This window comes from Etheostoma spectabile, chromosome 13 (genome assembly GCF_008692095.1).
Source record: "Etheostoma spectabile isolate EspeVRDwgs_2016 chromosome 13, UIUC_Espe_1.0, whole genome shotgun sequence".
NCBI classification, from domain to species: Eukaryota; Metazoa; Chordata; class Actinopteri; order Perciformes; family Percidae; genus Etheostoma; species Etheostoma spectabile.
Genome location: NC_045745.1, coordinates 7094904 through 7121007, shown reverse-complemented (window position 1 = coordinate 7121007; position 26104 = coordinate 7094904). Strand labels below are relative to the sequence as shown.

Sequence of the window (26104 nt, the reverse complement as noted above, 5' to 3'; positions counted from 1 at the left end):
TGTGTGTGTGTGTGTGTGTGTGTGTGTGTGTGTGTGTTGCAAATGCAGTCAAAGAAAATTCAACCATAAAAGCAGTAAGAAAATGTGAGCATTTTTATAAAGGAAAATAATTGGTTCAACAAGTCGCTATTTATGGCCTGACTATTAAGTTACAGAAGTTGGAGGTTTCCACATCACATATGTGTCACAGCACAGCACCAGAGAGAAGAGAAACCAACTGTTTACACCAAATGTGGAAAATGAGACAAAGAACATAAAAGCACTCGCCCGCACACACTCGTGTTGAAGATGATTGATTAATAGTAGTAAGATTCTTAAGTACTGAGAAACATAGTAGAATGTTTCAATCTGAAAACACAACCAGAAAATGCATTTGTTTTCTGTTATGTATTAAAATAAACGCACATTAAAAGGCCCATGATATTTGATCTAATCCCATCTGATTTAATGACTTTTCAAGGACTTTCCAGGCCAAATTCACTCAACTGCAAGGACACAATTCCATACATACATGGTAACACTCCGTAATAAATATCTAAATTTATGATCTGATGAAAACTTAAAAATAAGGCTTCAAAGAGAATAACAGTATAACAAGCCCGGCGATTTATTGACTACAAGATCCCAGGTCTCTGAAATCTGGCAGCACTGAGTTATTTGATGTGGCTCTCATGGTTTGATGGATAACTCGAAGTGTGATAAACGTGGTGGAAATAAAAGAACAGTGTGATGATTAAGCAGTGATTATGTACTTTCTTGTTAACGGAGTTAAAAATGTAACAAATGTTAAACGCTTTTTTTAAATCTCGGCTGTTGCTGATTAACGCTCCTTTCGTCTTACAGCAATTCTTTTCCACTGAGTATTTGAATAAACAAGTAGTGTTCCTCTCTGTGATCTTTTCAACAGTTAACAAAGACAACTATGCAAATGTTCCAAATGGCCGATATATAGCGACATAGGAAGAAATGGAGTGAAAAAAAAAATATAATAATTCACGTGTGTAGTACAATGTGTAAGATAAAAGTAAATATAAAAAGGTGTAGCATTATTTTGTGATTTATTTTGCTTTTTTCTAGTTTTTATTTTTTAACCGTTTAACTGTTTTTGTGTAAAGCACTTTGAACTGCCCTGTTGCTGAAATGTGCTTTACAAATAAAGCTGCCTTGCCTTGCATAGAAAATTAACTAAATCAATCAACTTTTTTTGCGTTAGTAACTTACACATACAGACACTTGTTTACACATGGTGTCAGTATACATTGTTAGAATTTGTAAAGGGGGCTTGTTCGAGCTAAAATGGGGTGTAAAGTTGTTCTTTAAGTCACATTCAATAAGATTTTGGGTTCGTCTACAATAGAACTAGCATTGCTACTAACACTGTTGGGTGAAGCAATTCCCCACAATAACCTAGTTTACATGAGACATGGTGGAAAACGTTTTTTATTGTTTGTTAAACAAATAACGTCCCGACTCACCACATTCAAATTCTAACACCATGGTTATGCTCCACTGATTAATGTCTTTATTGGCATTAAAAATGAACTTCGGGATTGTATAAAAGAATGGTCTAAACTGCAATGGATATCATGTTAAGCTGCATGTGTTGGCAGGACCTTTGGACAAGCGTAGCAACAGGAACTAAGAGGGCGGGGCTTAACAAACAGTCAATTTATAATAAAAGTAATCTCGTACTGTCAAGAAACCAAATATACTGTCATCTAGTCTACAATGAAAAACAATATTCTCGTCCTACCAAACCTTCCTTGTCTGTTTCCTTTTTCTTTGTGCATTTGTTTACCATATGGTCTTTATCCACAATGTTCCACTTCTGGGATTGCTCCGTTGCCGCCAAAAAAATCCATTGGATATCAATTTTTTTGGCTGGATTTTCCTAACCTTCCACTTTCTTGTTTAGGAATTCTAAACTCCGGTGGATTAATGAGCACGATGGTTAACTGCTACTCAGATCTCTGCAGGGTAAATCCAGACACCAAGAGTTTTCTGTTGCACGAATAAAACAACTTTTCAACGTACACGTGTTCCACCAAAACAAGTTCCTTCCCAAGACTATTTTGCAGCGGCACAGTGGTTCTGTCCGGTGCTTAGCGCCACCCAATGACGATTGTGATTGGTTTAAAGAAATGCCAATAAAGCAGAGAACGTTTTTCTCCCATCCCGGAATGTATGGAATGTGTGGACTAGCCAGAAAATCCTCAGCAGAGCTGTGGAAGAAGGTCTGGCAATGTGAGAATATTTACCAAAGTGTTGTTGACCCCGTGTCCTCAGCTTTTGTATGATGAATCAGAATGTTGATTTCAAAGTGATTTCCCTTCAAGAGAGTAAAGAGCAATCTGAGAATTTAGAACAATCTATTTGTACAGAAGACAAACCTGTTCACCAGGATGCGTGATACGTGCATTTGTGATGAAAGAGATGCATGTTAAGATGAAATGTTCCCTATTGTTTTGTTGGTGTTTCCATGTGAAATCGACTTACTCTCGCTCCTTCTCAGTGAGTCTGTCGGTGATGGTGTCCTTGATGGAGGAGCGTGAACCCTTGTGGATCACCGGATACCGAAGAGGGATCTGCAGGAAGCACGAGATCATCAGGACCAGGTGCGACGTGTAACCCAGGGCGACTGCCACGCTCCCATCATCCTTAGCTGCAGGACACAAAGTAGAAAAGAAGTCCCAGTAATCACACATTAGACAAGTGATGTTAGGCAGAGCAACACTGGTGTACGTGTTATTCCATCGATGGACTTTTTGACATCACACCAAAGCTTCTAAGAGTTTAATCTCATGCAAATTAAATTCAAAACCGTTGCCTTTTAAATTAAAAGTCAGTCTTTTTTTTTTTTTTTACACCAAGAACTCCAATGCGCACAGTCAACAATGTCTGTTTTGTTTGGACTTTGACTTTAATTACATTAAGAAAAAAAACTGTGTTTACATACACCATATCCATATCTTGTGAATCCAAACAAAGATCTTTAAACATCAAACCAAAGATAGTTTGTGTCCACAGGAAGAAGAGCACTTGCATTCATGTGGGATAGTGTTTTGAAAAGCGATACAAAATGTGGCACAGCGCACAAAGTGCCAATAAAACATTGGCTGCAGTGGGATACCCAATTTCTCGCAGATATTTGCTTGAGAAGCAAAAGCATCCCGTAAAACTATCCCCTCTGAGCCCAAATAACTTTAAGGCTGGAAAACTGGACGCCTTGGTGAACATTTCTGAGAGCAAAGTATCTCGTGTTAAGTAGAAGGAATGGTTTCAAGACAACACACTAAGTGGTTTCACATTCTCAAAAGAGCAGCAGGACACTGCTTGAGGCAAAGACTTCAAATCACCGTGGTTTCTATCTTAATGCATTGAAATAATAGACTATGGCAATGGTAATTCGTATACTCCTTGGCTCATACAGTGTATTTTAACACAGAAAGCCTGCGTTATATCATTACTTTTCCGGCATTTTCATACTCCATAGCACCACAAGCACCAGGAGTTAACAGCTTCCTGGCCTCTGGTGCTTTTGGGTGATGCTACACACGAACAATCAAGTCAAATAAAGGACACCTTAGGGTGCAAGTGGAGACTGCTGAAATCTTGTCAGGCTGAGGTGACAAGGAAAAGCTTAGTAACGTGTTAATGACTGAAGAGATGAGCAGAGTGCCACTCTGTTCCACTTTGACCCCTAGTAGGATTAGGACTCTAACTGACCCCAACCCTGGTCTCGAAAGTGGAATATCCTCCCCTGTAGGCCTTCTTGAACTGACGTCAGTACCCATCCAGACAGCTCTGGACTTGATGGAGCAGACCTCACACAAATGAGAGCAGGGGTGAGCAATGGGGTAAAATGGAGAGTTAAATGCATGCTTCTCTATTCTCTTATTTGGGGCTGGTTACCGCCACTGATTTCCTGAATCAATTTGCTTGCGATCCACAAGGTCAATTTGGGATATTTCAGTGGCGATACTAATTTGGAATTGTTACAGCTCTACACACCACAGCAGTCAACATACTAAAGTGCAACTTTACAGACTCTACAGTGAGTTTTGAGTGACATTTTATTAAGATATCTTGAAGTGAGAGTCCAAGGGACCCCGTTAAAAAAAAAAAGCTAGCATGGACATAGTACACTGTACATAGTACCAATGGATTTCTTAGGTCTTATAGTTTCATATGATACAGAGAGAGATCCATTCTGGGTTTTATGAAACAGTAATGGAGAATTCAAATGAAAAGTGTTTTTTTTGTAATTTCCCCAGCCCTCCTCTCTTTCAAAGGTCTCTGCATGTTGTACTGTTAGAAGGAGAACATGAATGGCTACCTGGATTGCATAACAGCTCTTCTCTACATTCCACACACCACAAGCCAGGTACTGACCAGGACGGCAAAGGTAGTTAGCAGTAAATGCATTAGGATGTTCTCTGTTAGGCCTTCTATCTTCTGCCATTACACATGCTCAGTTGTTTACTCACTGCTAGGTGTCCACCTATGCAGGACTGGGAGGCAGAAGCAGACACAGGCCTCCACCTTATGGGAACAAGTGATTGCTGCAAACAGAAATGGGCTGGCTGTCACTACGGTGCACTTCACTGTGCTCCTAAAAGATGTTAACAGGTGGAGTGTGACAGCAGGGAGCGGAGGAGATTTGGAGAGGTATTTTTGAATTATGGGTTCAGAGGCCTGCTGGGTCTCACCAGCTGTGAGGAAGGGGAGCTGGAGAATGTTGAATGGACAGTGGCGAGTGTGTTCTCGGGATTAGACAAGTGGTGCGGACCAAAGCTAACCATTCATCTGAGCCACTGAGGAGGTCATAAAGTCATCGGGTTTCCCTCGCTGTGACAGCAAACTCCATTTATCACGACGCATACAGTCCAACGTGACCCTTACTCTAACCTACCACACCAACGTGATAACAAGGGCCTCACGGCTGAAACTGCATGCTGACAAATCTTTTCTGCAGCGCCTAATACTGTGTCTTTGATATTAAACCGTGTGGTTATTGTGGCTGTGTCTCACTGGTGTGGTGGGAGCAGTTACAGAAGCATCTTTTAAAAAGACTCTAGAAGACAGTGGTAGACCTAACAACACCTCCATCGGCATCCAACAACAGATCAGAAAGGCTAAGTGTTCAAAAAAACGGAAGAATGCAAAACCAACCTAGTTCCTAGTGTTAGTGTGTGTGTGTGTGTGTGTGTGTGTGTGTGTGTGTGTGTGTGTGTGTGTGTGTGTGTGTGTGTGTGTGTGTGTGTGTGTGTGTGTGTGTGTGTGTGCGTCTGCTCTGCCAGGCCAACACACCTGGCTTCAAACTTTTTCTAGATTTCAAGAGTCAAAATCCTTTCTTCCTTCTATATCAGTATGTGAGGTCTTCACTATGCATTACAGAAACACTTTTAATTGAATTGTATTAATTTATTCCATCAGTTTTTTTATTGCGTGGATGAGAGGAGAAAGGCGAAGAATAATACAAACAACAGAGAAACTCGGTGAAAACCCACCCAGGAAGCTTTGTGCGTGCGTGCTTGTCAATTAGGATTTAAAGATGGCCTTTGCTGCAGGAAACTGATTACATATGTGCTCAATTATTGCCAACTAATCTCAGAAACAGTATGTGAGGCAAGGCATGTTGCTATGTGGGACTTAGTTATAATTGTATAATTCCAGCCAGAGTTCAAATGAATGCCAACTTTTCCCAGCTAGTAAAACTGCAGATGATACAATAATGTCATTATGTCTTTTATGTGTTCAAATGAAATACCTGTAATTATAAAATCATGTCATTTATGCATGTTAAAGACTGTAATACCTTAGTACAGTTATGCCTAACTGCTGTGTATAGTCGCGAAAGTTATGATCTCATAGATACTGCATCTATGAGATCATCAGAACTCTACATTGGCTTCTATTCACCAAACATTTACATATAACCACAACATTAAAGCAAAGGCAAAACATATTTTCAGCATACCCTACCACAGCTCATCATTCTGTTACCCTGAAACACACAAAAGGCACATAATAAATTACCTTGAAAATCTTCAGAGTTTGGCAGCTTCACTCCGCAGATGACATAATCGGACTGATTAGCCTGTGGATAAAATAAGAAACAGGTTTCATGTTAAAGACAATGATCAGACACAAACGGACCCAGACAAGATGAAACCCTGTGCGGGACGAAGCGCCAGCATTGCCATTGGCAGAGGCACTCGCTTTAAATCATGGCATCATTGTGCAGTAGCGTCAGCATTTAAAGTTTTTTTTTTTGTAATACAAATTTTTTTTTAAAAACAGCCTGACTGTAATATTTATCAGCGAGGCACGTTAAACAGATAGGACTCTGGGTGATCTGAGCATTCTTAAGAATTGGACTATCTGCACCATTTCTGCTCGATCAAAACCTTGGTTCTTTAACCAGAGAATTCTTTGCAGTTGCCTCGTCAACAACGTGCTGTGCCGCAGTGTACATCAGGTTGAACTTACCACATCTATGGGGTAGATGTAGGAAAGCTCAGAGAGGAGCTGGCGGCAGCGGAAGGTGAGCTGGGCGTTGGACTTGAGGAACTGCTCTCTGGAGACACAAAACCAGACACAAGGACGACAGTGAGTAACCGGCAGGCAGAAGGAGACAAAAGCTGTAGCTCCGAGTGGAGAACACTGGAAGATGTAAAGCAATGGAAGGACTAGAGAAAAAGCAGAGATGAGATTGTAGGGGAAGTATTGTAGTTGGAAGTGATGGGAGGAAGTGAAAATGAGAAATAGAAATCACCCAGGCTAGTTACTGCTGCACAGGGACCCATTGTGAGGCATTAAGGAAAAAATGACAAAAACTTCGGCAAAAGTTACAAAAACATTAGAAAACGTGACAAAAACGCCAGGTTAAGCGACGAAAAATACGTGGGCCACAATGTATTGTGAACCAGAATTGATACGAGTTTGACACATGTGCATTAAGGTGATATAAGTTGGTGAACATATGAACAATTCATGAAAAACAGAGAGGAGAGTTTATCATTTGTTGTACTATCATAGAGATATAATGAAACACCTAATCATTTCAGAGTAATACATATGCCTGATTTCCCCTGAGCCGAAATTTAAGAAAAACTTTACAATTCCAGGGTATTTCAGATATTGAATGACTAGTATCAACCCTTTGTGCTGAATTACAATCCAAGGATTCCTGTACATGAAAATGGAATGATGATGAAGCCGTTTGAAACATTGTAGAAGTGCAAAAAAACAAATGCAGTAAGATCTCTCTTCCACATCTAACAGTAATATAGTATCACAGAGGGAACCTATGCTGTAAGTGCAGAAGATTTAAAAGATACGGCGCTAAACGTTGCTTTAGAAAGAATTATTATTTATTACTATATAATCATCATATGGTTAATGAGAGTGTGTATGTACAATGAATTAGTTATTGAGTTGTGTGAAACCCATTCCAAATGTAAAACATCAATTACATCTCTGAAGAAAAAAAAAAGAGTAAATATAACAAGAGTTGTCCAGGAAGTGGCAGAGTTAGCTCAGTTGTTAGAGCAGGCGCACTTATATAGAGGTTTACTCCTCTACGCAGCAGCCTGCAGCCCTGTGCTGCATGTTTTTCCCCCCTCTCTCTTCTCTTCCATGTCTTCATCTGGCTTATGGAAATAAAGGCCGAAAATCCCTGAAAAAATAATCTTCAAAAAAAAAAAAAAGTTGTCCAGGATGTACTGTATGCACGGCTATTCCTGTGACTGCTTATGTCCGAGTAACACGGAGGATTGGCTGCTTTGTATGAATGGTGTGTGAGTGTCCTCTACAATATAACAGCCCTACTTGTGGGTAATAGCCCATCATTTCATGCAGATGAAAGGGGATTTTAGGGGGTAAATGGCTATTGAATGTGATGCACCCTCCCATCCAGGCTTCTCGCCTTACACAGGCTTTGCCTGTGGTAAGCAGTCTCTTATCTTTTCCCTTTCCCAGTGTGCAGCTGCTTTATGAAAGTCCAGCAGGCTTTCTCTCATCTGATTGGTTAAGCCTAAGGTGCAAGCCCTTCACAAACCCCTTTCCCAAAACATAAACATTTTACCCTCCCACTGCCTTTCTTAATGTATGCTCACAAAGATTTTTTTTTGGTTAGGGATGTTCCAATACCAGTAGTGATTGACCGATATATTTTAAGTGTGCCGGCACTGGCCGATGCGCTGCTGCCGATAGATTTTTCCCGGCATTATTTACTGACCACACAGGCAGCTCTGTGTTGCTAGAGAGACGCTGCAGTTCACGTGTAGACCGTGCACTGCCCCTCCCACAATAGCAGAGAGCTAGAAGCCTGCTCTTAAAGACAACTGTAAGTTTTAAACTTTCAAAGCATCTTTTAACTGTTTGACTTAGCTAAAATATTGCCATACAACGTTGCTCTATATGTGCTTGCAACTATAGCTAAGCAAGTTTGTGGGTCCAAATGGAAAATGTGAATGCCTCGCCTATAAAACTGCTTGCCATTGTATTTAGGGAGCTGCAAATAGTTAAGTTGTAGGCTATCTGTAAGCATACGGTAGCTGTCACAAACACTGGGTCATAGAATTAGGGATAAATGACCAGTGTTAGGAAGTAATGCCGACATTGTTACGTGGTATTTGTGGGAGTTTTTTTTCGAGTAGTATTCGTTCCTTTCAACCACTGGTGACCAAAGAGGAGTTGGTTCAACACCTCATGTAGACTACTCTGTTCTAGAAAGGTAAAATCTTTTTAGGTTTTCAAAAAGCACCCTCAACTCAACAACCAAAGATACTATAACTACCTGATGCCTTTCAGCTTTAATTTAGTGAGATAAACTGTTCAACAGCAACCACATAACATCCCCTAGTTAACAGTTTAAAAAAAGAAGTTAAAGAAAAAGAAGGATTTCCATGAAAAAACATCAACGACAGAGATATTTCCAAAGAATGGATGTTAGGCAGATGTATAAGTGTCGGTGTTAATTTCCTGTTTGCTGGGTCTCTTGGCCCCTGCTGGCCTTCCTGGGGCTCTGGTTTACCCTCTGTGACTGCCAGGTACTTCTCAGACAAACAAAGCTGTCTCCAGGGTCGGCACTCGCCGAACATGTCTCCCGGTAGGCCAAAGCAAACACAGGCCAATAGGCTTCTTAGCACAATGTGCAAACTCTCCAAGGAGCACACATAAATAGGCAGCGCCAGCCGCAAAAACATTGCCTTGTTTTGACTGAGGAAGGTGAAAGGCAGGGAGTAGGGTGTAGTCCCATCACAATTTTATACGATTGAGCAACACATCGGGTCACGTCATTTAGGAGGCTCTGGGTTATGTCTGACGAGGATAAATGCATTTGATAAAGTGTGTTTTCTAAGCAGACACAAAGCAATAGATAATAACAGGGTCACACATACCTCTTGGCAGTGCATTCCTTCTGCAGCTTGGTTAAGGATTCTTTCTCCTCCTTCAGACCCTCGTGCTGAGCAGAGAATGCGTCCTCTGACAGAAAAATAAAAAATAAAGAGTAAATGATGTGTGTGTGTGTGTGTGTGTGTGTGTGTGTGTGTGTGTGTGTGTGTGTGTGTGTGTGTGTGTGTGTGTGTGTGTGTGTGTGTGTGTGTGTGTGTGTGTGTGTGTGTGTGTGTGTGTGCGTGCGTGCATGTAAACAGCCAGGTGGGCCTGTTTGGTTGGCTGCCGTCCACTGTTAAACTTAAGCAAGATCAAACAGTCCTTTTGATCAGGCTAAAACCATTTCCTTTTCACACCACATAAAACCAAACAACACATGTATGCAAATTATAGGATTTGTCAGACTCTGTAAATACATAGCTAGGCAAATAAATATAACCTGACAGATAAGGTACAGTGATGATACAGCTTGTGGAAGCAGTGAAACTGCAGTGTTGAAAAGCTCACAATACCTCAGTGTAGCATAAAACCAGAAAGAAGCAAAGTATAATTTAGGGTTATACCAGAATATCTCTCTAATCTATGTTCATACAGCCTCACGTATGATGGGATGGCAGGCGAGTGCCACAGAAACATGGCTTACAATTTCAGATATTTTAAATAAACAATAGGTTTGACTATCTATTGCACATTAACTATTTATATTTTTATGTATTTATTGTATTAAAATGTATTCTGTTTTGCAACAATTACTACATATGATCCCCATTGTAATAACTAGGGACAGTACAACGCAGTAATTCAGAACAACAAAACCACATGTCGGCTACATATTTTTCTCGTGCATTTCCCCCCCACACTCCAGAAGAAACACAATAAAGCAAATTTGGTCTTCTATCTTTGTTTGGAGCCTGGCGGGAATTATTAAAACATTTGGAATGCTGTTGAAACTCAAGGGCCTCAAAGAGTTGTGAGACTGACCATCAGGCGCAACAGCTAAAGGACTGTGGCTCAGGCCATGGTAGTGACGAGAGAGCGGAGACACAAAACAAAGCTCTTTGTGCCAAAAATCACATATGCTTTATGTACAGACTATCGATATAAACATCAGTAACGAGGTTTGTCCCCAAGGTGGCTGGCCTCCTCCTCCTCAATAAATGGCAAGAGATTCTGTGATTCTTCAGTGTTTCCCCTTCCATATCTCAACCAAGCACCCACTCATTTCCATTAAAGGGGACATATCAGGAAAACCTCACTTTGTTAGTGCATGTCCACATAGATTTGGGTATCTGGAGTGCCTTCCAACCCACAAGCTGTGAAATAAGACAACCCAGGCATTTTTTTGTTGCCTAGAAAAGAAAACATGGAATTCAACATGCCATTGAGATTTGGCTACCCTTCCTATGTCACATGCAGGCTCATAACCCAAATCGCGCCAAATCTGTGTAACTCCCCCCATGGCTTGAGAACTACCTTTGCAAAAGTGTGCCATATTTTTCCTCAGGCTTGTAAACATGTTCTAGTAGAAACCCAAAATACAAGTATGAACCTGAAAATGAGCAGAATATATCTCATTTAACAATCAGACAACATTAGTACAGGTACATCTATTGTACCACCTTGGTAAGTAGATCGGTAAAAGAGAAGCGCATCAAGACGGCTCGAAATATCGGAGAGATTCAGCCATGGCCGTGGCCTGTGCGATAACATCAGCGTGTAGCAGACATATCAGAATGGTAAGTGCAGTTAGCATCTTCATTTGTTTATGTTGTTTGTGAGCTTGTAACTGGCAGCTATGATGACAGGGTGTCTCGCGCTCTGACAGTCTGCCTTGCGCTCAAGGTGTTTTTTGGTCTGGTTGACCATATCGTAAACACTGTGCACATGCATTGACATTTGTGTGTAACCAGCGGGGAGAAGGATGCCTAAGAGGTCCAAACTTCACTCAGGAATCGATGAGAGAAATCACACAGCACAATGCTTGAGGGTTTTCTTTCAAATGTGCATACCCCTAATGTTTACCTGGATTCCTCCATTGAAAATTGGTAAGAAAATCTTCTACAATGTCTATACTATTAAAAAAAAAAAAAAAAAACACCCTTTTAGAGAAATGTGGTTGTTCATCAATCAAGCCTGCAATCCACCATTCAACAGCAACTGGCAGACAAGTGAGTTGTTGCATTTTAAGACTCGTCAAATCCCATTTGTAATCAGATGGATCACAGGAGCGGCTTTTTTTAATCACATACTTCCACTCACTTTCAAGCAGCTCAAACTGACACCATGAGGGTAGAAGAAGAGATACCTTGACGGAGACGGAGAAAATGAAGTTACTCAGGGGTATCTCTATCAGATTAGCAAGGAAGACAGAGAGACAGGGATCACACAGGCCATCCAGCTGTTGTGAGGGAGGACATGAAAACATTTTTTAACACCCCACTGCGTGGGCCTGTATTGCACTCTTGCTTTCAAGTAATGCCCAGCTCTGTCCTATCTGTTCCATCCATCTTCTCATCCTTTCATCCCTCTAACCTGTTCCATTTGGTATCACGCCATGGACACACAAACTACAGTAAATACCACGGCAACCGCAGACATACACTACTCTGGCCACTTGTATGTCGACACACTAGCTTCTATATTAAACATAAGCGATAGGTTTAGGATCCACAACGACACTTGCTGGTAAATCTGCTGTTGAAAATTTATAATGGGACATAAATCACTCAGGGAGCTCACTTTAGGTTTCTGATTTTGGACATTGTACAGTCAGGTCCATCTGGCAGCCAACCGCAGGCTTTGAGGGATTCTGAAGGAAATAAATCTGCAAAATAGCCAACCCCTCTGGTGGTTTAAGGGTTTTGTTTGCACTGGACTAAACGTAGTCTTTGTGTATGCATTGTGGTGTTCCTAGACTTGGCGAGGTGTTCCTGAGGACTTTAAAAGTGACACTCTGATCTATCAGTGCACACAATGACACTGAGCATCAGCGTTAACGCACAGAGGCTCCGAGTGGGTTCGTCACGCAAACAGCACCAACACTAAACTGATTTAAACTTGCAGGAACGACTGCCCTGACTTCCACTGCTTCCTGAGTACAAGTCATGTTGTGTGAAATGCTTTATCGGCGGCTGTGGCTCAGTGGTAGAGCGGTTGCCAATTGGAAGGTTGGTGTTCGATCCCTGGCCCTGCAGTCCCATGTCAAAGTGTCCTTGGGCAAGACACTGAAGCCCGAGTTTCCACCGATGCACATCGGAGTGTAAATGTGTGTGAGTGTGTATCTGATGAAGGTGGCACCTTGTACGGCAGCCTTGGCCACAGTGTATGAATGTGTGTGAATGGTGAGTGTTTCCTGTACTATGTAAAAGCGCTTTGAGTAGTCTAGAAGAATAGAAAAGCGCTATATAAGAACAGCCCATTCACATTTAAGGGAAAAGCTTTAGAGAGAGATAACTGCTTTCTTGTCAATATTACTTCCCCTCTGTTGTACTTTTACTCAGTAACTCGTAAATCTGCAATTAAAAGAAAGTATCTACTGAAGCTATTGAGGAACGGGTATCGGCATGAATTACACAGCAAAATGTTCAAAAGAAAATCCGACACACTGAATTTTTAGAAGGCAAATATAATCGTGTTCACATTAAAAAACTGTACATGATCTAACAGCTAATTAAAAAAAGCATTGTATATAACTGCAACATAATTATTAAGTGACCTTTTATTCATGCAGCATTCAATACAGCTGCTTAAAATGATGAAAATAAAAGTAGGTCACACTATTAACTAAAAACATTTGCATTGGCTTCCTGTAAAGTTTAGAATAGAATTTAAAATCCTTCTTCTCACCTACAAAGCTCTTCATGGTCAGGCTCCATCTTAGCTTAAAGAGCTTATGTACCTTACAACCCTAGGAGAGAACTACGCTCCCAGAATGCAGGGTTACTGGTGGTTCCTAGAGTCTCTAAAAGTAGAACGGGAGCCAGACGTTCAGCTATCAGGCTCCTCTCCTGTGGAACCAGTTCCAGTTTGGTCCGGGCAGACACCGTCTCCACATTTAAGATAGGCTTAAGACTTTCCTTTTTGATAAAGCTATGTTAGGCATAGAAGAATATTGTTAGGGAGTAGTAGTTAGTCACATGTTTTCAGATTTACTATCATAATAACTAAGGAGACTTGGCATACAGCACGATCCGGTTGGGGAGTTCTGGCCCGGCCGGGCTGGAGCTCTCTTTACTACTCTCTCTCTTGTTTTGTTTGTAATAGTTTTAGACAGCTGGGGACTTATTTTGATACACTAGTTAGGGCATAGAATAATATTGTTAGGGAGTAGTAGTTAGTCACATAGTTTTCAGATTTATCTATCTATAATCAAGAATAACTAGAAAAGGGAGACTTGGCATACAGCCCGATCCGGTTGGGAGAGTTCTAGCCCGCCGGGCTGGAGCTCTCTTACCTTGTCTCTCTTGGTTTTCTTTAATAATTTTAGACAAGCTGGGGACTTATTTTGATACACTGAGCTCCTCTCTCCTCTATCTTTCTACTTTTCATTAGGTGCATCCATGTCCCAGAAATGCTTGTTACTAACCTAGCTCTGGGAGTCATTCCCCGGAGTCCTTATGTTCTTTTTTCCCCAGCATTTCCCTTGGATCAGAGAGGCTCCGAAATCAGGGTAGCAGCTATCGCCATGGTCCCGCTACACGTTCTGTGATGCCATGTTCAACTGCTACACTGTGGTGCCCTGCTACGTCCTGCTACGTCCAGCTACGTCCTGCTACGTCCTGCCTACGTCCTGCTGGCCTGTATGCCGCACAGCGTCCTGCATGCATGACCTACACAAGAACTGCTACAACTACTAATTTTTCTATTTTTGTTATTGCCACTCTTCATTCTAACCCCAACCGGCCCGTCAGACACCGCCTACCGAGCCTGGGTCTGACCGAGGTTTCTGCCTAAAAGGAAGTTTTTCCTCGCCACTGTCGCACTGTTGCTTGCTCTGGAGGAAACCACTAGAACTGTTGGGTCCTTGTAAATTCTGGAGTGTGGTCTATCTGTAAAGTGTCTTGAGATAACTCTTGTATGAATTGTACATAAATAAAATTGAATTGAATTGAATTAAAAACAGAGCCACGGACTACCACAACCATTGCAATGAGCTAAAGAACACTGTAAAAAGGAATAAATTATACTAGTGTCTGGAAACAAGTTCATCATAGAAGTCTGATAATTATAAAGATGTTAAAGTAATAATGCGGAAGTATCGTGGAAGATGTTCATTTAAATCATCGGCTGTTTAGTCACTATCTATCGCCGAAGGAGGTAACACAAAGGTGATTGAGCAGATGGCTCACTGATGATGAAAGCCACGGCATTTCAAGTATTATACACTGGGAAATCCTTAGCGGCAAGTGAGTGACGCAATTTCATCATCTAGCAGTGGTTGGTGAGCCAGAGAGTGTAGGCGGAGCTTAAAAGGTGCCCTGCCATACGTATTTCATTACTTTGTGATAATATCTGGAGTTATACCATGGACTTTTTTGTTGTTTCAAGCCATTCTAGTGTGGTAGAGAAAGCCTGCAGGAAGACTCGATGGCTCGATTCGTGCAAGTTCTTATTCAAATTCAACGAGCTAAGCTGCTTGACTCTGATAGGCGAACAGTTATCCAATGACAGCCTGGCTATCAGCATCCTTTACCCAGATCAACTGGACAAGCTCATGAATAGTAATGAGCTCAGGCAACATGACATCAGACTGACCAGCTGTTGTAATTGGCCCGATTTCTCCTCTTATTTCTTTTCAGTGGCTAGAGCTGACAGAGGAGGTAGCAGTTCATTTTCACATTCACCACATAACACACACACACACACATATGGACCTGACCTATTTCAAAAAATGCAAGTTTTGTGTGTCAGGGCACACTCACTTTTCAACTGACTTGTGTTTGAAGCGGCATACTGGATTTGTTGTGTCTGTGCTAGAGTTGGGAGTAAAAAAGGTTACTATGGCCGAACAAACTAAGAAAAAAAGCAATGAAATCTGAAACAATTAAACTTCAAAAACAAGTTAAAAGTAAAAAAAACAAATTGTAATAATGTGTTCTTAGAAGACAACTGCCAACTGACTGACGTCACACAGGTGACACTGTTCCAATCTCTGGGAAGAATGATCCAAAACACAGCTGCACTAATACCACTTATGGCCAGTGGGGCTGCCAAAATAAAGGAAATGGAGGAATCTTTGAGATTGTGGAGCCTATTTTAACGATTTAAGTGCAAGGCAAGAATTCACCTGAACACACCACCCTGTAAGACCAGCACACCCATGGGCGCAAAGATGGGCGCAGGTTCATTTGACATTTAAAGAACAGTGCGTTGGGCTTTGCATCGCACCGGGTGCTAGATAGGGCTTTTTATCTTTAAGGAAACCATATTGTTGGAAAACAACTGGAAACAATGTGCCTTTGTTTTCAACTTAGAACAATCTGTCAGAGACATGTTTTTAAACCAAAGCTCTTTATGCGATATGAGAGAAAGTTTAGCCTGTGACATGGCGACTGAGTGGAAAGTCGGGGTGGGGGGGGACGCCGCGAAAAGACATCCTGAGTCATTACGCAGAGTGTTGGACTGCAATACCTGTCAACCCTTATCCTCAGTCAAGATGGCAGCCAGCTGAAGGAAGTGAAAGTAAAGCTGCTGCTAAAGGAGCCCTAATGATGATAGCTTCAATATGAGACCTTTTTCTCTGGAGGTGACAAATACCTCCTCACACCATACTTTCACTAAACTCCTTGCTCCTTACACTTGAGAACCCCAAACACTGACATTTATTGGTCAGGAGCCCTGGCTCTGTTACAAAACGTGAGAATAACTACCGTTACAAAGTACAATAAACGCCGTTCACGGGCTTGATTTATGTCATTTGCCCAAGGTGGAAGGAGGAAAATTAGACTGGAGGAAATTGTGACAAGAGTGTGACCCCACCAAAAGCAAACCCATTAATCCTGGGGGGAAGGAAAGAAAGACGTAATTTTCAAATTCAAGACCTGAGAAGAAAGAGAGGTGGGGGGGAAACAGTGGTCATGCTCATATGTCCTCTGTTTTCGATCGTGTGAAAGACATGCAGTGGACTCGTGAGTAGGGTGAGTATGGGTGCATTTGCAGGAATAGTGTCTATACTCAGCGGGCGTTTAAACAGAGCTGAAGCTTTTCAGTGTTTATTATGCTAACACTGTCCAGGATGGCAAAGATGGAGCACATATACATGAACAAAGAGAACAAAGATTAACACAGAATAGGCATCAGCGAGCCTGCAAACACATTCTAATAGTGGATGCCCAACTTTCATCTGATCTCTATATGCTAGCTCAAAACACACACACACACACACACACACACACACACACACACACACACACACACACACACACACACACACACACACACACACACACACACACACACACACACACACACACACACACACACACACACACACACACACACACACACACACACACACACACACACACACACACAGGCCAGTTTCTTGGGAATTACAGGTTGATAAGAGTTCCTTTCTCATGGGCCCTAGGCGTGTGTGAGAGATGGGCAGACCACACAGCACCTGGCCGGCCCCAGATGACATCCTAAAGTACGTGACGAAGAATGGAGATTAACAGTCCAATGCCGGAGGTTCTGCTACTGCATAGCAATGTTCTTACACATACTGTTAAACTGTCAATAAAACTTACAAAGAAACCTGAATCTAATAAGCACTGGAATGTGTGAAAACTCAACAAATGAACGCTTGCTTCTAATTGAAGAAAGACATTCCCTTAGCCACCAGCTCGATGAGTAGTCTTTATCAGTGATTGCAAACCACTCGTACCCTGGAGGGTTCTTCTGCAGTCACCAGGGGGCACATGGAAATATTGTGGTGCAGCTAAACCAATTTGAAAAAGAAAAAAAGTTTGATAACAACAATTTGATTTAGATAATATGTTGCAATTACAGAGTGCAAACAAAGAAGTCTAAACAGTTAAATAAAGTAATATGTAAATGCGTAAAAATTTGCTAAAAAATAATGAATCCAAATAGTTAGCTAACTAAGAGTAACTGATACCTAGTTGAAAGAGTTAAAGGTAATGGACATGCAGTTGCTTAAAGTGATGGCTAAATAGTTGAAATGACTAAATGTCTAGCGCCTGCCACAAGTAGTACAAATGCAAACTTGACCTAACTTACCTTAACATTGACAGTTTGTTCATATGAAAAAAATAATGCAACAATTTAGGAAACTATTGTTTATGATGAAATCAAATGACCACATTTGGAACCTGTTGGGTGGTGGTACTTGAGTTCATCTGAAAGGGGTGCAAGGATCTTAACGAAAAGGCTGTGATCTGGATCATTAAACGGGACTAAATTTGCTTCGAGTAACAGACAAACAAATAGAGTCCCCACAGGGGAAAGTTCCAAAAGTGAAATTTAAGCTAGAATTGATAAAATCATATGCGTCTCCGAAGTGAAAGATGAGATCAGAGGAAGCAAACACGTCGTGGTGCCAATCTAAATATAATCAGACACAAGATCAGCTGCTGCATGAAATACTGTAAACACCTGTCTCCAAGAGTATCCTGTCTGTAATTAATGCAGAGCTTTTTCCGATAGTGAAACAAATGAATATGTGCAGGCTGATTAGAAGAGTTAAACATCGAGCTGGAAGTACAGCAGAGCTCAGCAGCATATGGCTTTTAGCTTTTGAGTTATGAGTCTGGAAAAAGAAAAAGAAAAAAAAGGTTTTTCAGCTAGCCCTATTCAGCTGCAGCATTTCAATTTATCCTAAAATACCTTTCGCCTCTTTAACCAGCTGAAGGATTTTTTGTTCTGTTTCTTAATAAGCACTTGTACAGTCTGGAAAAAAAGCCACCAATGAGCTGCAGAGAAGGAGAGCAGCTTGTTATTTTGGCTATAGATGAAGTGGTGACAGGTAAAACGGCAGAGGATTAACGGATTTTTTTTTTTAGAATCACAGCACAAAAGAAACCTCTCGTGTGTGTGTGTGTGTGTGTGTGTGTGTGTGTGTGTGTGTGTGTGTGTGTGTGTGTGTGTGTGTGTGTGGTCAGACTACATGCTCATCATCTCCAGTCCTCACCTCAGGTTGGCCCTGCCCTTTCGGCCATGAACGGCTGATCTTACTGACCCAGGTTTCCAAAATAGAGCACCTGGTCCACTCAACACTAGCCAAGATATATCTAGTCGGTGCATACAGAGCATTTCAGAAGGCTGCACAGGAACAGGTGCTGTCCCTGACATCCAACAATCAGGCTGAAGCTCAGACTGAACTTCCTTTGTAATTTTTTATTCTGATTTGATAGCTACCAGCTGTTTGTTCTTGTTCTCCAGTACAAAAGGTTCTTCTGACGCAGTAACGCCATCAGCAGACTCACTGTTCAACGCAGTAGGTGCATGTTGCTGCTACTAAAACTGTGTTTTTTTATGAGCACCATGGGAAACACATAACTAAATGTTAAACAGGGCTAGCTAAAGTTAAGGAGAGGAAAAACTGAAAGTTCATGTGCTGCAGCCAACAAAGAATTCCCTGATATTACATAATACAAGTTGTGGGTACATGCAATTATTTAACAAGTAACTAATGTTAAGTGTTAAGAAAATGAACTGTCAGAATGAACTAAATAATAACAAGTTAGGGCCAATTCCTTTTAACACCACTGATTTCTTTGACAAGCAATTCGGGTGTCGGGCAGCTCTGTAGTTTGGGAAATCAAGAAGCGAAACAGCAGTAACGTTGTGGACGGCTAGCAGAAATCGTAAAGTGCCCGTGATAACATCCAGGGGATCACCAAACCGGCCATTCGCCGCGGAGTGAAGCGCATCTCCGGGCTGATCTCAGGGGAAGACCTGCGGTTTGCGTAAGGCATTCCTGGAGAACAGGATCCGCCTAACACTGAGCACGCCAAGAGGAATACAGGATCGCCATGAATGTGGTGTACGATCCAAAGAGCCACACACTTAATCTTAAGACTTATTACTTACATTTTTAACTAAATCGGTGACCGCAACTCAAGACGTCTAAAAAAATAAAAAAAATAAAAAATGGAATTTAAAAATGGATTAAGAAAACTATCCTTAAATGACAAGTTGAGTTTCAAAAACCTTCCAGATGGCTACCTAAAGGTATTTGTGTGTACTGTACTGTGGATGTGAACTGAGTTACCATGGAGAACTTAAACTTGAGCTTAAAAAAAACCTTGAAAAATATCCCTTTTAGAATACATTTAGAAGACATAAAAAGTGTGATTAATATGTGATTAATCGCATGTTAACTAGGACACTCATGCAATTAAATATTTGCAGCGATTGATAGCCCCACTACTAAGAATAACTGTGTACACCTGCATATGTGTTTGGGTTTGTGTGTGTGTGTGTGTGTGTGTGTGTGTGTGTGTGTGTGTGTGTGTGTGTGTGTGTGTACATTTGTCAACCCAGGCTTCACTAACACTGGCTTTTTACTTGCCTATGAACAGTAACAGGCAGCAGTAAAAACCCTCCTCAGAGACTTCACAGGGTTAACTAAATGACACCACTGCACAAACACTGTTGCTTTAGTGGCCTGGCACAGACTGCAAAAACCACAGGAATGGCTCTATATACTGTAACATTATGGGTACATATGCTTGCATGTTGAGTGACTCCAATCCGCTGGCTGGGAGCGTGACAGAGGTTTTTCTGTATGCGACAACACTCTCTACTGTACTCCAGGATGAACAGGTTATACAGCACACACAGTCTACCCGCTGCTGTCAGACAGCACTGAAATCCTTGACCGATGTGTTTAAATTGGAGTTTCCTATACAATGAAATCACGTTGATGTAACAAAATTGTAAATTTAGGATATATTAAGAACAGCATTTTTATAACTGAATTCCTTGTCTTATATGTGCAGTCAGAATCCATCAGCTTTGCAATCAACCTGTCATTAAACTGAAACACTGAACATCAATATGCACCCTGTTCACTCCTCAAGGCCGCAAAATTACGTTTATAGGCCTGAAACAACTGATTATTAACGTTTAAATAAATCGCATTGAACAATAGCCCATCATTCTATTGTGTGTGCAAAAGATAAACAAAGCAATTAAGATCAGCCCATAACCCCTGTCACAGCCTCCATTTCACTGAGGAAAAGATCACAACAATACATGTTGTATGTGTGTTGTAAACAGGCACATCAGTCCTAGGGTTGGATGTGCATTGTGCACCCATTGGCTTTACCTTTCTTCTGAAGCTGTGCGTTGTCCTTCTGCCGCAGGTCTATCTCCCTGCCAAGCGCCTTCCTCTGCCGCTGCAGTTCACTGCGCAGCACGGCTATACGCAGCTGCATGCACTCCCGCTCTTTCTTCTGCTCAGAGCAAACACAAGAGAATGATATGGAGAGAAAACAGAGAAAGAGGATGAAGGAAAATATTTAGTATGTGGTCCCAGCAGTGTTTAGTATTGATTACCCTTTATATAGACTGGCTATGTTCCCACGTCACATAGATTTTATAAACATCTAGCGTGCTAATTATCGCCATCACTATTCCAGAATCAACTGTCCAATGACAAAAAAACTGGGAAAGAACTTTACCATTCAGATCATGTCACTGAGCCCTGGGATCAGTGTCCCAAGTGAAAAGTGTTTGTAATGAGGTACGACGCCTAGAACAAGCAGGACTGCGTCCGTTTGGCACTTTCCTAACCTTAACATTACACAGGTGGAAGAAGAGGAACAAGCTCATTCGAATGAGGCAGCGCAAAGCCAGTTATTGGTGGAAACAGGGTGGAAGATGAGAATAGACGCCTCAGTATGGCACTCTTTAAGATACTGCAAAGTAACTACTCTAAGCAAATGCTTGGCAATAACAGAACAATGCTTAAAATATAAATGAACCATTTTAATTAAAGCACTCTCCAAAAAATAGATACCTTAAAATCAGCATAAGAAAACAGAGGTGTGGTTAAAGCAGGAACACCTCATTTTGAATTGCCTTAAGATGTATATGTTTTTTTTTTCTGTTGTCTCACCTGTTGTCTGTTTTTATGTAGTGGCACTGAGTTTCCCCCCTGGAAGATTAATAAAATATTTTCTATAGTTTCAGATCTTATCAAATATATCTATAAATCAATAGGAGTAATTACCACAGATTCTTTTGTCCATAGCTGATTCTTACTGCAACAAGACACAGAGAACCATGGCACATGCAAACTTGTGGACGTCTAGTACACAAACTCGAAGGAGACCACAATAAAGCCATCAACTCCAGATGAGTGTATGTCATTGTCCACATCTTTTGGCTGGTGAATCTCTCAACACATTCCCCCTGACCAGCAGCACCATCAGAGGGCAGTCATTAGTCAACATCTTTCTCTCTCTGAATCCGGCTGCTGAATCAGGCTTCATGTCTCTATTGGGGGGGGCAAAAATTGAAGAAAACTGCACCAGGGATTTGTGGACTGATGGATGTGGATGTGGTTTACAGTAGATGAGGGGGATAGACTGGAGGTCAACAGAAAAAGAAAAAAAAGATAAGTTGGGGGTAAATAAATAGGGCAACTTCAAAACATGCAAAGAGAGATTTAAGAGGCGAGGTCTAGACAATAATGACAAAGAAATGTACATGGAGATTCAACAAAGAATGACATGTATAAGGAAGAGTTGGGAGGGAGGGAGGGAGCTTGCTGGCAGGATAACAGAGATTCACCCTTGTTATTCATCCTGTAGTTTGTGAGCAGGGACCATGGCATCACATACACCCTTAGATAGTGATCGTGGCCTGGATCAGAGAAAACAAAGACATGCTCCTTCTTGAAGACTTCTGAGGGATTTGTAACGAAAACAGAGAGTGGTATCTGTCACAGAGAGAGAGAAGACTGATAGAGCCTTCATCTCTCCTATGTGTCGCCCTCTGATGCTCGCATGTTAACCACCATTGGCTTTGGCACGAACCATGAGCCTCCACTTTCACTGAGCGACATAGTTGGCAAGTGGGTCAAAGCCATGTCAGCGTGTGCGTGTGCGTGTGTGTGTGTGTGTGTGTGTGCGTTTTCGTGTGCATGTGTGTGTGTGTGTGTGTGTGTATGCGTGCGTGAAACTGCAACGATCCACGAGGGCACGTCTGACTCCTACTGAACATCAAACAGCAGAGAGTCAGCTGAGTAAATAAGCAGCAGGCGTGGGGGGGGCATGATATAACCCAGCAGATTAATGGCAGAGTGTGGGTGAGAGGGTGAAAGGGCCATGCGCTGGGGTTAGTGGCCCTCACTCTGTCCCCCTTTGATCCATGCTCAATGTGACGTGCACAGAAGGATAGTACTGAGCTCTCCAAAGGCAAAGAGGGAAACCCTTAGAAGAGCCACACAATGCTCCCCTCACTCTTGCCGGGTTCTTTTAACGCAAAGGTAGAAGACCAGGATTATGTGATTATTAGCTAATGTGAGCTCTGAAAAGGGTTTTGAGGAATGTTTCAATGTGGGGGAAATATCAGAGACAAGTTTTTGAAAGAGATCCTTTGTGGCAAAAGAATGGAGCCTCAATGTTTTTGCGGGAAGACTTGAAAAGGCTATGGTGGAGCTACTTTAATAGATGGGGCGAAGGTCTGGGAAAAGGAACAAAAAAATATCAAAAGCCGATGAGAGCATGATGGAAAGCAACAGCTGTAACAGCTGTCTAAAGAGGCCCTCTAAAAAGGCCCTCACTAACTTTAAATAGGTATATTGGTGCAAATAGACATACACAGTACACACACTCACGTAAATTTAAAACACACAAAAAATCTGCGCTTTTTCCAAAGGCATGTCTACCTGGAGGATAAACACACTGCAGTGTCACCAACCCGGGGCTTTTATAACATCACAAGGCACGGGATGTTTTTAAAGTGAATGTTTACAATAAACACAATGTCAAACCTGGGATCAGTGCTCCGTTTTCACAGCTGTGTGGCTGCCAATTCCAAAAATGTTAAATATGCTTTCTTGCTTTTGCTGTGGATGCTAGTTGAGGATATGACAGGAGGTGGAAACATAAACAGTGGATTTTGGTCAAAGCGTTATCATTTAGGCAGGCAGGATATTGCTCTCTCCACTTTTCACTTTAGCCATCAAAACAAAAAGATAGCTGCCCTAAGGGTATAATTACATCTAACATTACTTTACAATTACACATGGGGATTTGGGTTTTAAAAGCTCTTTAATCTCACAGTCTGCTGAAGTTTGTTGGTGTGGAACCCAATGGGCCAGTTATTGCTGATCACAGTTATAACTGCTCCCTGGTGAACGTTCTTTGAAAACATCCATTCTCAAATTGTACCTCATCTTTACATTCGCTAAAATCGTATATGAAGAAAAAACAAAGCCGACTGTTGTGGAAAATGAGCAAATAAGCGGTCTTAGAACGATGAGTGTGGGAATCTGCTGATGGGTGGGTGGCTGGGTGCTCACCCGCTCTGTGCAGGTTGCAGTTGTCCTTAGCTTTTCCTCGATCTCCTTCCCGATCTTTTGCACTGTCACTTGGGTCTGCTTGATGGCTCTCTGGGCTGTGTGAAGTCTGCAGGAGAAGAAGAAGAACACAAAGTCACCAATCCAGATCAATGTTTAAACCACACACCGGACCACAAGAACAACCGCATGCTAAAACTGTGTTTCCAAGAGGCCACTAAATTGACTGGCTGCGTCACTGTTATGACACCAGCAATTTATTTCATTTGGCTTGGAAGTGCACTGTGACTGAGGCCATCGTAAGAATTATGATGGTCTCCATGTGAAAAAGTCATTGTGCAGCGTGTTTGTTATCCCTCCTTGTTTCTTTTTCTGATTTACTGGGGGTTGATCTTCATTGTTTCTGTCCAGACTACGGAGTCTCATAAACTGTAGGAGTTAATGGGGAATTTTGACATTAAACAAAAGGACAAAAACAATATTGAGAACATTCCTAATAATACAAGTTTACAGTTCATTTGACCAGACTTCGTAAATACCATGAACCACAAATATCACAACAAAAGTTTAATCACTAGTATTTTCTAATAATCTAACCACAATGTGAGATCAAACGTTGCTTGATAGACCTGAACCCATCAGTCCCAGGAGAAGAAGACAACCATCAAAAGGCCACATCATAAATCTATAACCACAATGATGGAGACCTAATTCCAAATGCCATGTCACGGTTTTTATTGAAATAGGAAACAGCAACATCAGGACACAAATGACAAGCCAGCGCATTATTAAGACCATTAATCACAGGGGCAATAGACTCCCAAGTATGTTTTCCTTAAGGCCAAAAGCCCATGGAAAGAAAGATAAACCCCCCTCAACACAAGCCAAGGGACTCCAACAACACAGCTACAGACACCAATCCCAAATGGTGGGAATGACAGACAAAGGTGGAAACGGCAAATAAGCATTCATACTCTCAGAGTGGTATTAGATCATCCACTGTGGAATGACGGTTGGGGTTCCCAGTAATGGTTGCCTTTCTTTTTTGAGATTGGCTCAACTATCTGTGCCGAAAACAAAGATGTGATTAGCTCCTAGCTTCTTCTTAGCATGTTTCTTTCTCTCCACGCCCTAACCCTGTGGTTGGGGTCATAAAGGTGAGGTGAATATGGCTTTCCTTAGGTGTGCACTTGCTTTGAGTGCTTGGTGGGTTTAGCAAAAGAGGCTCATTTTAACAGGCTTCCATCCTGATGGGGCCATTTTACAAATCCTAGGCTTTTTTGTTATGTAATTACCTCTAGATATGATTGCCTCTTCCTGGCAACCAACACAGGAAAAAAATGTTTCTATGAAGATGTAAATAACGCATGAACATCATTGCATATTTTCTGCCCACATTTTCTAATCTGTCTCAGGTGACAGCGATAGCAGTTGGTGATAGTCCTTTGGAACATCAGGGCACATCTGTTTTGACAGCTACATCAGTTTGGGTGATTACCGATATGGCCTTTTCCCCTCAGTGAGAATAGTTATCTCCTCTCTCCTTTTCACGCATGTCTGCCGCCTTATCATTCCCTGAGTCTTGGCCTAACACCTGCCCATCAGGCTCTGTCACAGCCTATGGACCTGGAGGAGGCCACGGCGCGGGGGGGCATGACAACTTTCCTTTTCCTAGGCATGAGAGGTACCTCACAACTCTGCCGCGGGGTATTTGCAGGAAGTTATGACTGAGCCTGTGCACTCAACCCTTCATGCAGATAAAAATCAGAAAAACAATAACATTTTCTCCTTCGACTGTGGCACTACACCCTGCAGGGGTGTCAGATGAAACTTGTGCTTTTGAAACGTCCAGATTTGTCGATAAACAAATCTGTAAGCCAAGGTATAGTAAAAACGTAATGCTAAATGTTAAATGTAACAATGTACAATCAAGTAAATAAAAATGGATGAAAACAAAAAAAAAAAGATTTGTGCCGTAATGTTGTAAATTTCTTTTTCACAATGCAACTACTTTTTTCATGTACATTTCCGGTGTGATAAATCTGAGTTTGCTACTCACTTTGCTAATCACTTCCTAGACAAAGCTTAGATGTTGACATATTCAGTATTTGTCACACACAGGTTTAAATGAAAATGTTTATTCTGAGGATTGTGTCCATGCTTAAGCCTTAAACATGCTTGTTAACGTCACCTTCTATCACAGTAACC

At 41.6% G+C, this 26104-nt stretch overlaps 1 protein-coding gene across 3 annotated transcripts in view; it reads right to left on the bottom strand.

Moving 5' to 3' along the window:
* The window catches only part of uvrag (UV radiation resistance associated gene), a 94416-nt gene that overhangs the window by 50162 nt on the left and 18150 nt on the right, over window positions 1-26104 (bottom strand). For all 3 annotated transcript variants that reach the window (XR_004334611.1, XM_032533297.1, XM_032533298.1), the window contains 6 exons: window positions 23900-24005; window positions 20696-20822; window positions 9408-9492; window positions 6493-6580; window positions 6040-6100; window positions 2497-2662 (listed from right to left, as the gene is read on the bottom strand). Coding sequence is in view for 2 of the 3 variants with exons in the window: in XM_032533297.1 (XP_032389188.1) it covers window positions 2497-2662; window positions 6040-6100; window positions 6493-6580; window positions 9408-9492; window positions 20696-20822; window positions 23900-24005 (633 nt within the window). In the remaining variant the exon portion in view is untranslated. The remainder of the gene's footprint in view (window positions 1-2496; window positions 2663-6039; window positions 6101-6492; window positions 6581-9407; window positions 9493-20695; window positions 20823-23899; window positions 24006-26104) is intronic.